The 13556-nt window shown below is 46.2% G+C and overlaps 1 protein-coding gene across 3 annotated transcripts in view; it reads right to left on the reverse strand.

The window, feature by feature from the left end:
- Nav2 (neuron navigator 2) overlaps positions 1-13556 on the reverse strand; it is a 402958-nt gene that overhangs the window by 244580 nt on the left and 144822 nt on the right. For all 3 annotated transcript variants that reach the window (XM_017796647.2, XM_017796645.2, XM_017796641.2), the window contains exon 4: positions 25-97. In XM_017796647.2, the coding sequence (XP_017652136.1) occupies positions 25-97 (73 nt within the window). The remainder of the gene's footprint in view (positions 1-24; positions 98-13556) is intronic.

Consider the following 13556-nt stretch of genomic DNA (forward strand, 5'->3'; position numbering starts at 1 on the left):
TGAAAAGGCTGAACACTGACTCACCTTCCGCAGACAGCCCCTGGGTGTTGATTCCCTTGGCTGCCAGGAAATTCAAGCAGGCATCTATGTTTTCAATCTAGAGGGGAAGAAACACAAGATACATTTAATATTCACTTAGCCTTCTCCAGGTACCCTCTCATTAGGAACCATCGGCAAACAGAATGTGTAAAAACAGCCAGTGGATACAGAGAAGAAGGTTCTCAAAACTGTGCACTCACACAGGAAGCAGTTACCTAATATCCCAACCACCAGTGCCAAAAGTTGAGGCCTTGGATCACTCACAGCCACCAAAAATAACCAGGGTGCGATGAATGCTCTCATCTTGATCAACGTCACTGGCGTGATCCTCAAACTCTGAGGAGTTGCAGTAAAATGGAGGTGGGACGACGGTGATAGACCCACCCACCTAGCTGCTGGGAGACATTTCCAGCCACTAAAGACACAGGCAATCAAAAGGTCGAATGGTGAGTTTCTGTGTTAGCAGGAGTCTGGGCAGCGTTTACCCACAGAATTACCAGGCATCACAGAGGCCGAGCAACCTCTGGGACGTCTATATGTCCTTTGTGATTTCTGTGACCAATACGGACCCACCAGACCTCCTGTGTTTGCTAGGGTTGATACCAAGGCCAAGGACAAGCCAATGCCCAGCCCTTCAAGAAAAAGTAATTAGGTCATTCCCAAAGGCCTGTTTGACTTCAGTTGTCAGGCCTAATTACCTTTGAGTTTTAAGGAAAACGCTCTGACTTGATGAATGTCACAGTAGACCAAAAGTGAAAGAAATTGCTTCTGACCTGGTACCCGTTCTTTGGATCATAGAACTTGAAGGGAGTCCACTCCCTTCAGTAACCGGCTCGCCCCACCGGATTTTGTTTTCCTCCTGACATCTTAATATTCTTTTTTATTTTTTAAGTTCAAAGGCATTAATATTCTTATGCACTCAAAGCTTTTGGGGGGTAGTGGTGGTGGTGACAAGGCCTCACTGTGTAGACCAGGCTGGCCTCGAACTCACAGAGATCTACCTCCTCTGCCTCCACAGTGTTGGGATTAAAGGTGTGCACCTCCACATCGACTCCTCTAGGTCATGCGCAGTGGACATACTGCTATTCTTTTCCCACTTTCCAAGCAGCATCTCAGAGCTCCCCAGAGCTACAACCAGCGTGAACCCTTGTTCCCTACTAACTCGAATTCGAGTGCAGTCTGGCTCTGCGTTGGTCGATCTTCTGAAGTTCATGTCCAACTCCTCCTGACTTCTAGCAGCTCCCTTCTCTACCCCAGTCTTCAGATGTTCCCAGGGAGTTAAGCACATGACTGGACACCTGCACAAAACTGTTCCTAGCTCAGAAGAGCTCACATCATCCTCCAGCCCATTTGTTCTTTAAGGCAGGTCACCATCCCAAGTTGGCCTTTAAACTCCTGATTCTTGTGCCTCTATCTCCCAAGTGCTAGGATTACTGGAGTGTATCATAACACCTAGAAAATTTCATAATTTTATGATTTGAAATGATAGTGGTGCACACCTGGGGTACAACTACTCCTGAAACTGAGGCAGAAGCTTGCTTGAAGGGTTCGAACCTGGCATGGGAAACACAGTGAAGCATGCCTTTAAGCCAATACACATGTGTTTATATGAACATGTACGTATATAACGGTGTCTCTTTGTGGGCGCACACTCTCTCCTTAAGCATTTGTCTGTACAACATATACAAGCCATAAAACTTAGTATTTTCCCTTATAGTGAATATTTTCTCTTATAAGCAAGGTTTATAATGGTAAAATAGCATTTGGAAATGCTTATTTTTTAAAAATAGTTTTTATTTTATTATTTTTATTTTATGGGTATGAGTGTATTGCCTGCATGTATGTGAGTGCAACCATGTCATGCAGTGCCGTGGAAGTCAGAAGAGAGCTTCGGATTCCCCTGGAACTGGAGTTAAGGACAATTCGTAGCCGCCATGTGGGTTCTGGGAATCTAATCTGGGTCCTCTGCAAGAGCAGTCAGTGCTCTTAACTGCTGAGCTGTCTCTCCAGCCCCTATTTATTTTTATTTTATGTGTATAAGAGTTTTGCCTGCATGTATCTAAGTGCACCTGTGCATGCAATGCCCACAGAGGCCAGAAGAGGGTGTCTGGAGTTACAGACAGTTGTTTGTGTGTGCTGGGACCTGAACTTGGTCCTCTGCAAGAGCAGCCAGTGCTCTTACCTACTGAGCCATCTCCCCAGCCCCTGAAAATATAATGTTTATTATACTTACAGTAGGAACAGATTACCACCCAACACTGTGCAGGGCATCACCAGTGAGCCCTGCCTTTCTCTCTGCCTCTCCCTTCCCTCCAAGATGCAGATGGCCACTTGAAGTCTTCTGAGAGAGACGGGAAGCCACGGAAAGGAGAGTTAAAAGCAGTATCACTTTCTCCTGACTCGGGGGTGATTTGGCAGCTGTCTGTAATTTACATCATTGGCATTTACTTCATTTGCAAGACATTGGCTTTTTGCCTCTTTTCCTAGACAGAAAATGTGCCTGGTGAGGACCTTCAAGGTGGGCTCCATGTTCAGGAGAGAGGGGAAGCCGGGCCATAAAGATCCCAGCAGCACTCATTACAGTGCAGAGATACCCTTGTACCATCTCTAAGGAGGCTCCTCCCTCATGTGTGATCCAGACACCCAGCATGAGCTGAGGATCTGGTTAACAAGAGGAAGCAGAGAGGGAAAAGACTCTTAACCAGAAAAGTATGTAAATAGGACCAGAGTTGTTCATTAACACGCAGCAGCCAATATAAACTACTTTCCAAAATTAGCTAAAAGAAAACAAATCTGTGCGAAGTCCAACATTCCAGTGTTGCCTACAGGGGCTGGGGATGCATGGGAAGGCTGTTAGAACTGTTACTGTGGAGATGATGGGTCAAGAGCTCTGGGATCGAGTTGCTTGAATGGGCAGCATAAGCCCAGTGGAGAAGCCACCATGTGGCCTGGAGGCCTGGAAGAAGAACGGGCCGGGACGGAGGAGAGAAAAGGACAGAGCAAGGCCAGGGGCCCTTCCTCGAGGCTCCGTTGTTGGTAGCCAAATGCTGCCTTCACCCTAAGCTGACCTTTCTCCTAGTCTGTCTCTACCTTCAAGGTGAGTATGTTCTCTAAGGCCTCTGGCCTTGAGGTTTTCCAGGCAACCTCCATGGGCTGCATGTTACAGTCTTTGTCTCAGTATCCAGAAGTCCATCTTGCTGGGTATGGTGGTGCATGCCTTTAATCCCAGCACTCAAGAGGCAGAGGCAGACAGATTTCTGTGAGTTTGAGGACAGCTGGTCTACTTAATGAATTTCAGGCAAGCTAGGGCTATACAATGAGACCCTATGTCAAAAAAAAAAAAACCAAAAAACAAAACCACAGACATTAATCCAGCCAGGCGCAGTGGCGCACACCTTTGGTTCCAGCACTCAGGAGGCAGAGGCAGGTGGATCTCTGTGAGTTCAAGGCCAGCCTGGTCTACATAGTAAGTTCCAGGCCAGCTGGGGTTACAGGAAGAACCCATCTCAAAAAGCCAAAAAAAAAACACCCAAACACACAGACAAATCAAAAACATCCAGTAATCCACTGTCCAGGAAGATGAGGAGGTAGCACACAAACGCCACCCAGCTGCAGAATCAGTGGGTAAGACACAAACGGAAAAGCCCCCATTTCGGTCATGATCAAGACTTGACTGGGTCTCATGATAACAAAAATGCAAAGCCGGAAAGTACTGTTGTCTATCTCTCCTCAGAAGCTTAGAGACTGATCAAATACCATCTGTTGTGGAAGTTGTCATGGCAACATCTTTCCCAGAAAACCACTGTACTTCAATGCAAAGTTCCTGAAAACGCTGAATGCAAACCAAGCCAGTCTCTACGGCAGCTCTCATAGCCCGGGCAGGAACAGCAGGGCCATGCCAAGTGCATAGGAGTTTTTCACTGCACCCCTTGGAGCGCTCTGTTCTGGGGGAAGGGGGGCAGACTATCACATCAACATCAAGTAAGGTCACAATCATATTTCAAAATCATGAAATGCCCAGTCCCCAGGAAAAGAGAACCAGACCCCAGGCTCAGTGAGAATGTGGGAGTTCCCACCCCAAACTAGTGCATCTTCTTCACAAGATTTGTACGTACATCAGCTCCAACCACTTGCATTTGTGGGGTGTGTGTGCGTGTGTGTGTGTGATCTTCACTTCTGACATTGATATTTGCCATCAAGAATAACCATCCCTGGACCAGTAAGATAGACTCCTGATGACGAGAGTTGCATCCCTGGATCCCACGGTGGAAGAGGAGAATGGACTCTTGACAGCTGTCCACTTCTCACACGTACCGTGGCACACACATCCTGCACTCACACATATACAATGATAATTTTAAAATAGCCACCACCCATCCATTTACTTATTATTTCATTTCATTATTTCATTGTATGTACCAAGAACCTGGCACTGGGTCTTCACAGTGGTGATGAGAACGGATGACCTCTGTAAGTGTAATGTAGATGAACAGGCATTCAGAAAGGCACACACAGAAATGGTGACAAGCTGTCCTGGCAACCATAAAACAGAGGCCATGAGGAACATGGGCATCCGACAAATTGATCAAGCCGGGGATGGGTCTGGCAAGAATTTCTTAAGGAAGAGACAGCATGTAAGGCAACACTTGGGGAACTCTTGTCTATTTTGTTTGTGGACATGGCCCCAAGAACCTAGAAAAGGGCTTCATAATATTTGCTGACTAAAGGAATGAAGGGCAACATGTATTAAGGGCTGAGGGGTTATTAGGCAGGCACTCAGGGTGGGAGGAACAACAGGCCAGGCCTAGGGAACGGAAGGCTGAAAGCATCCACAGGGGATGAAAGAACACATTCTGGAAGCCCAAAAAAGTCAAATGACTGGAGCGCACCAGATAGGGAAGAGGAGTAATAAGAGTCTGACTGAGGAAAGACAGGGTGACGGCCACACAGGGAGACACATCGGCACAGGAAGGGGCAGTGGTGGGGAAGGACAGCAGCCATGCCCCTCCCAACTGCAGGCTGTACCCCACGTAGCTCTGCCAGCCTCCCTTTTTGGTGTTTGTCCACCTCTGCCGGTGCTGGGGCCTGGTTTGTGCACCGTAGTGAGGCTCAACCAGAGTTTCAACTTTAGAAGGAGAGTTCAGAAAGGAGTCATGACAGCGCTTGAACTCTTCCTAGTCAGGAAAGTATGGGGCGCAGCCTCTGTAGGCCACCATGTCTGACTGGTGTGTCAATTCACTTTTAAGGGGATGGTTAATGGATACAACATCATGGCCAGATAGGAGGAATGATCTGATGGTCACATGGAAGGTCGACTACAGTAAAGGCTATTTGAAATCAGAATAGCTAGAAAAGAATGCTGTCAGTCAAAGAAATGATTGATGTTTGAGATTATGGATAGCTTACATATCTGGGACAATCAATGCACCACGTATAAAAACTGAAACACCACACACTGTATTGCAAAGATGTACAATTATCTGTTAAAAACTTGAAGCAATTTACTAGTCTTTAGTTTCCTTTTTAAAAAGATTCTTGTCAATTATTAGTGTGTGTGCGCACATGCATGCATGCCACAGGATGTGTGTGGCAGTCGAAGGTCAACCTCGTAGTCAGCGCTCTCCTTCCGCCTCTACGTGCATTCTGGGATCAAACACAGGTCCCCATCCTTGCATGTGAGCCGCTTCAACTGGCTGAGCCATCTCACCAGTCCTGAGTTTTTGAGACAGGGTCTCACAGTACTGTCCAGGTTGGCCTCAAACACAGCAATCTCAATTTCCCCAGTGTTGGGATTGCAGGCACAAACTACCATGCCTGGTTACTAGTCTTTAAAACAAAAAAGTCAACTTAAGTCCAACAGCACACTGGACACCAGCTCCACATTCGGTGTCCAGCCTTGGCCATCAGGCATCGAAGCTTCTTTGAAGCCAGTGAGAGCTTATCACAGTGGTTTGGTACTGGACAGCCTGACGATGTGGGGATTCGGCCGGGGGTGGCTTGTGAGTCCACTGTCTTGTTTCTCTTGCTACTTTACTGCCTTGCCTGGCTCTTTGATTTGGCAACATTATACACCATACCGTTTACGATATTTATAACTTTAGCTTTCCAGGATGCTGTCAAGAATTCCTTTAAAAAAGAATTTTATGGGAGTTTCTCTGATGTTCCAGCCAATGGGTAAGTCCATATGGATACAGAAAATTCTAGAGCAAGAAAACAACTGAAATCAAGCATCACAAATTCCTCCAGGGACTATTTTTCTATTTTCTCTCCAATTGCCTAGAATATTTCATTTTCTTATTATTTTCCAACTTCCCAAATTTTCCCTTTAAACAAATTGAGCCTGAGAAAGGTTCTAAAGGCAGTTTCACCCTGGCGGCTAACGGAGCAGATCCCCAAGAGCTAAGCTTGCGCCCTCTCAGAGGTGGTGACGCTGTAGGGGAAGCACGCCACTGATGATGGGTGAATTCAGTCAGAGAACTATTCCCTAAACCCTCCTCCCGCTCCAGTCGCTTTCCTGGCACTCTGAAGGGCCGAGGACTTCACAGGAGGAGCTGAGCACAAACAGAAAACTGATGAGGGCCAAGGAGCGATATTTACAGGCCCTAACACAGGTTTTGGGTCACCAGAGGCTGAAGAGGTGAGGAAGCATAGAGATGTCTGTAAAGGGTGCAAGAGTTCAGCTTACAAGATGAACAAGTTTGGGGGGTCAAAGCGTGGTGATGATGTGCGATTAGTTCAATGGTGGGAATTGCTGCAGGATGGGTATGAAGCTATGTTTGGATCTGAAAGTCACCCCAGGCCCATGTGCTAAAGGTTAGTCCCCAGCTTGGTGGAACCTTCACTATGTGGGGCCTTGGGGAGGTCTGGTTATTGGGGGTATGCCCTGGAAGGAGCCAGGAAGACACGCCCCTTCCTAGTTCTCTTTCACTTCTTGGCAGCTTTGCTCTTCTGTGTGCTCCCCACGGTGACATGCTGTCTTGCCACAAGTCCCAAACCAACAGGATAATATCAAATATGGAGTAAGGCCTCCAAGTCTGTGAGCCAAAGCAAATCTTTTCTCTTTGTAACTTGATCATCTCAGAAATTTGTTACAGTAATAGAAAAGTAACCCAGTACAGTGAATTTATATTTTAAAAAATTAAATAGTATTTTGCAGGAAAATTTGGTTTTACCCACAAAGAAACAAACTTAGACATTAATTTTAACCAGAAACCCATAACTTCCAGGTCTCCAAACATAAGGAAGAGCCGGACAGTGGATACTTGGTGGAGAATTTTGTCAGAGAAGTAATGAGAACCCGACGGTCTCATTTGTTCCTTGAAAAATATCCCCTGAGCGTCTGCCGTCTTCCAGGCCCCACCTAGTCACAGAAAGCACAGCAGCAGACACAACAGTGTGTTTTCCTTAAGGAACAGCTGCCCTACAAAACAGTCACTGACTCGAAGCTAATGTTCACTCCCATCAACACAGTCACGGCATATCAAGACACTTGCATACAGCTGATCCCTGGCTTCCTGTGCTCTTTTAATGTCTGGAACCTTCTTGCATCTTTGCATATTTCTATACCTACACCTGCAGGCTGTCACGAGGCAAAACATAGATGCAAAAATCAGATACACAGATGCGCCTGATGGTGAGGCATATAAAGTTCTCAGAATGCAGTGACTCTCCAGGGACCACCACAAAACAAGCTCAAATAAGAGAACATGGCATTGGAATAATCTATAGAGGGCAGCTAAAAGCCAGATCGGCTGCTAGCTTAGTGACCAGGCCCCTAGCTCCAGCCGGTCAACTCAGCTTTGTGGTCGGCTACTCTGCCAACATCCTTAGCTTCTTGTTCTTTGGGTTGTTCAGAAAGAGATAATCCGAGCACTGCAGACCCTGCCATTCCAGGGACAGCAAACACTCAGCACATGGCTAAGTGGGAAGCACAGGGTGTTTGAGAGCTTGAAAACACAGCATCCTTCAAGACTCCCTGGCCACTCTGATGACGGCGGGAGTGAAGTCTCACACTTGCTCTGTCATTCTGTTCCCTAAAGTGCTAATGTCCACGGGGAACCCAAAGTATTCCATTTCCACTTTAATTCCGAATTTTACTAGCAATCAGAGAGTGCCCCATACATGCCAGGTGCGATACGAAATATTCACATTTATTATCTCAATCTGTTTTTGTATTTCAAAAGAAGTTTGCAGGTTAGCTAAGGAATTGTGTTTGAGTTAGACACCATTGGTGATGATTGATATATACTTGGGTATTTTGCAAGTAGTAAGCAAAATAAGTTATACCAAAACACTAGATTTGGGGGTTAGAGAGATGGCTCAGCTGTGAAGAGTACTGGCCGTTCTTGCTAAGGACTTGGATTTGGTTCCCAGCGTCCATACATCTGATGGTGGCTAACAACCATCTGGAACTCCAGGGAATCCAATGCTCTCTTGTGGCCTCTGCGGGCAATACACACATGCAGTACACTCGCATATATGCAAGCAAATACCCATACACATAAAATAAAAATGAATAAATCTTAAAAAATAAAGATTAAAAAAAGAAAGAAAGCAGATTTGACCAGTAGTTCCAAATTTTAAAACATATGGTCAAGACCAAGGGCCATATGTCACTCAGTCAGAAATTAGAATAAAAATAACTGGAAGATTATTAATAATGAAAATAATTTCTAAATCTGCTTATTGCCAGGGTCAGACTATGAAAGACGTGTGTGGGCCACTGAAAGCGGAGGATTACACTAGACATAGGAGCTCTCCATGACAGGACATCCTGAGCTCCCCAACACTACATGATCCGTAACACACCGGTGAGGAGACGGTGATAGCTTTTGGCTTGTCATGGAACGCTAATCTCTATTACTGTTTATATCCTGTACAAGCATTCAGTTGAACCAAATAAATCTTCCTTTTAAAGTGTATTTTATTGTTTTTAATGTGTATGAGCATATTGCCTGCATGCATGTGAGGGCACCCGTGTCACGCAATGCTGCAGAGGCCAGAAGAGGGCTTTGGATTTCCCTGGAACTGGAGTTAAGAATGGTTCATAGCTGCCATGTGGGTGCTGGGAATCGAACCCAGGTCCTTTGCAAGAGCAGTCAGTGCTCTTAACCACTGAGCCATCTCTCCAGCCCCCAAATCTTCCTTTTTCTGGCTAAAAATCCAAAGCGTTAAATACCAGCCATGATATCACCTATTTATCTCTGCACTAAGATGACAACAGCCGTCCACTGCCAACCTCCACTCCAACAAATAACATTAATTTCACGCCAATTTATAACAAAATAACGGGTAGGTCCCGAAACTCAGAATCCAATCCCTGCCAAGTCCTTTTCAAAGGAGTCTCATAGGTACAGTGACACAACAGACATTAAAAGAGAGATCAGGATGAGAAGGTGGCCCAGTTGGCAAAGTGCTTGCTTTGCATATTCGAGAACATGATTCTATCTCAGAGAAACAAGCCAGGCCTGGTGGTATGCACTTGTAATCCCAGCACCAGAGAGGTAGAGGCAAGCGGATCCCTGGGCTTCCTAGTCAGCCAGTCTAACCTACTTGGCAGGTTCTAGCCATGTAAGAGACCCTACCTAGCTAAAAAAATCAAGGTGAACAGCACCTGAGAATTAACACCCAAGATGGTCCTCTGGCCTCCACACATGCATGTACACACACACACACACACACACACACACACACACACACACACACACACACAGGGAAAGATGGAGCTGGAAGAAATATCCCTCCAAAGGCCGACCCTGAAGGGACTTTTTCTTTGCTTATGCAATCGTTGTAGAGAAATGAATGGGGTTCAGGAAGGTTTTATTCCAGGCTCACCCCTGTTCCCAGACCTCCTAGCCCTGACAGCCCTTGTAGGAAAAGTCAAGATGAAGTACCCACATACAGAACCTCTCACCTGAGAGAGTCACTCAGGAGAAAATCTTAGCTCACCCCGAGCATGCCATCAGTGGAGTCATCACTAGAGGAAATTTAACAGTGGGCAGGGAGATGAGGGTCTCAAATGGTCAGAGCTGATACATCACAAACCACAGACTGCACAGCGTTCCTTGACGGTCTTTGGGTAAGGCAGCTAGCTACTCCTGCTGTGAGCTTCCAGATGGGGAAATGGAGGCACCGAGGGTACATCTTCCTAAATGACAGCTACCAAATGGCATTCGGCACTTTAAACACTTAATAGAAAGTAATCTCTAAGCTCTGGTGTCCCTGTACAAACACAGGATACTAACAACCAGAAGGAAAGTGCTTCCCCAAGCTGAGTGCTAAGCACTCTGTCTGGTCATCTTCCTAGTCCTAGTATTCAGCAGTGTGACCCGGGCTCTGCTGGAGCTCCATACATCTCGACCAAATCCAACCTGTCCCCTGAAAGGCTACCTCACAGAGAAGGGAGTGGCATCCTTCTAGAAGACAGTCAAGTTCAGTCACAGTGTTTTAACCTTTCAGGAGCAGGAGCAGCTCAAATAAACCACTGCAAACATTTATAAGCTTTTGTGGTTTGAACGAGAAACGTCCCCAAAGGCTTCTGTATCTGCATACTGTTTGGGAAACATTATGGAGCCTTTAGGGAGTGGAGTCTTGATGGGGGAAGCACAACACTGGTGAGCCTGCTTTGAGGCTTTATGGCCTGGCTCCACTTCCTGTTTTCCTTCTCTGCTTCCTGTGTGTGAATGACATTGACCTCTCTGCCCCCTGACTGCCAGGCAGGCCTCATGCACCTGCTGCCAGGTCCTTCCCCACCGTGATGGACTGTGCGGCTCTGGAGCTGTAAGCCAAACAAACCTATTTTCCTAAGTTGCTTTTGCTCAAGGTACTTTATCACAGCAGCAGAAAAGAAACTAACACAGCCTTACTCCAAAATCAAAATGTTTCCAAACAAGATCTTTCAAATGCCACATTCCCAGGCAAAAGATTCCTTAAGAAATTCATAATAATAATATCTGTAAGAATAGAATACTTTTCAGCTCAAAAACCTAAAACCTGTGTAGGGGATTGTGGTGGTTTGGAAGAGAATGTCCCCCATAGGCTCGAATATTTGAACACTTGGTTCCCAGTTGGTGGGGCTGTTGGGGAAGGGGGTCATGGAACTTCTAGACATACAGACTTATTGGAGGAAGCACATTGCTGGGGGCGAGGGGGAGCTTTTAGAGGCCATAGCCTCACTCCACTTCCAGTTTACTGTGTCATGTTTGCTGATCAAGACGTGAGCTCTTCGTCTTCTGTTTCTGTCGCTACGCCTCTCCGCCATGATCGACTCCTATCCCTTTTTAATAAACCCATCCTTTTATAAGTTACCTTGGTCATGACGTTTTTAATCACAGAAAGGTGACAGACACAGGGATAAACAGGTAGAAAAGGGTGGGGAGACCCAGGAGGATAGCTCAGCAGTATAGCACTGGTCTAGCATGCATAAGATCCTGGGCTTGAGTCTCAACAATGTATGTGTGTGTGGGGGCGGATTTGGACACATATAGCCCACACCTACCCAGAGGGAGTGGCTGTTACCCAGTGTCAGCTAACCCAGTATTGCCCAATTATAAGAGCTCTTCCCCCAAATGGTAGGAAATTAATTCTTGTGATTCCATCGAACTGTTGGCATCTGTTCAATGTTTGTTTTAGAAGTTCTTCTGGCCCCTCCTTTGAGACTTACAGGTTACTATTTCCTACTTCTGCTCAAGGGAACAGAGGGGCTCATGGCTCTCCTCATGCACACACAGAGGGTGCATGTGCCTTCACGTGCAAAGAGGCTTTCCTTGCTAAGTTCCACTTCATGGACACATAAAAGAAAGACATAAAAAATATTTAAAAACCACACATACAAAAACACCCCTTTGATGCTAGGCAAACACAGATCTTCATGAAGACATATGCAGGGAGGTGCCAGAGCACAAGGCCCAGATGGCTTTTATACAAACCATAATGTACATGGTTATAAATCTGATTTCTTGTTCTGCTCAGAAAGGTCTGAGACATGCCCCTCCCCAGCCATCACCCTTGCATAGGCCGAGTGCCTCAGCCTTACTGAGCACCAGGCAACCTCTCCCTACTTTTCAGGCCTAGCATCAGTGTGATAGGACTTGCCCGATTCAGTTTCCACTCAGCATCTACCTACCAGGTGCCAGGCAGTATAGGTAGGTGCATGACTGATGCCTGCAAAGCACCTTATGTCTAGTGAGGGGTGACTTGAGCTGAAAGACAGGAAAACCTTCTGTTTGTATCACAAAGCTTCACTCATTAAACAGCACGGGGGCCTGACTAGATGGCTCAGCAGGTAAATGTGCCTGTTGCCGCACCTGGTGACTCGACCTGAATTTGATCCCTGGCACCCACACAGTGGAAGGAGAGAGTGAACTGCTCGTTTGTCCTCTGGACACAGGAATTACAAGACAAACACACATTACGACCCGAGAATTTCCACAGAGCAAATGAAGGGTCACAGAGGCTAAGGAGCTAGAAGGACTGAGATCACGTGCACGTTCCCATGAGAGCACAGCTACTGGTGTAAGTCAAGCCTTAGCAGCTTAGAGCATGCAACCCTCTCAGAGAATGTCCAAAGCACTCTACACTTCCCAGAAGGGTACCAGGTCAGAGGGTTTGTTAAAATAAACATACTCTTTGGAAATATTATCACCTTAAAACATTTTGAGCAATCCGATGAACAGATGTTGTACTTAAATAAATATATGAATAGGCATGTCCCCATAAAGCCATGGAGGTTTTTATTTTTTTAAAAAAATATTTTATTATTTTTATTTTATGTGTATGAGTGTATTGTCTGCATGTATGTGAGTGTACCCGTGTCGTGCAATGCCATGGAGGTCAGAAGAGGGCTTCTGATTCCCCTGGAACTGGAGTTAAGGACGGTTTGTAGCCGCCATGTGGGTGCTGGGAATCGAACCCGGGTCCTCTGCAAGAGCAGTCAGTGCTCTTAACCGCTGAGCCATCTCTCCAGTCCCGGAGGCTTTTCTTACCAGTCATCTTATTACAGAGCCCAGGCTGGCCTTGAACTCCTGGCAATCCTCCTGCCTCAGCCTCTGAGTACTGGCCTTACAGGTGTGTGTCATTATACCCAACTGAGACTTTTTTCTTGGCTCTAAGCCAATGCTGAATGAGCGTGTCATAAGGTTAGTAGCCTGGGCATCTTCTGGGAGCTTGTGAAGGCTAGCTCTCCTGCTCCTTCCAGACCTGTGGGGTCAGAGTCTGTGGAGATGGGCCCAGAACCTACCATTTAGTATGTGTGTCATGCTCCCTAAGGTTGGAGAAGTCCTGCCTGGAGGTTTTGCCAAACCAAAGACTATTTCCCTTATTAATAAACACAACCTTCTATTTTGGTGTCTGTTCTAAGTGTGACATGAGCTGGGAACAGAGGTACACACCTATGATGCCAATACTCAGGAGGGTGGATTGCAGGTTCTAGCCTGGTTACATGGTGAAAACTTGCCTCAAAAAATTAAAAAGACAAGTAAGTGAAACTATAAAACTGTAAGAGGAAGAATGAGTTTCTT

Source organism: Nannospalax galili, unplaced genomic scaffold (genome assembly GCF_000622305.1).
Source record: "Nannospalax galili isolate Female #2095 unplaced genomic scaffold, S.galili_v1.0 scaffold310, whole genome shotgun sequence".
NCBI classification, from domain to species: domain Eukaryota; kingdom Metazoa; phylum Chordata; class Mammalia; order Rodentia; family Spalacidae; genus Nannospalax; species Nannospalax galili.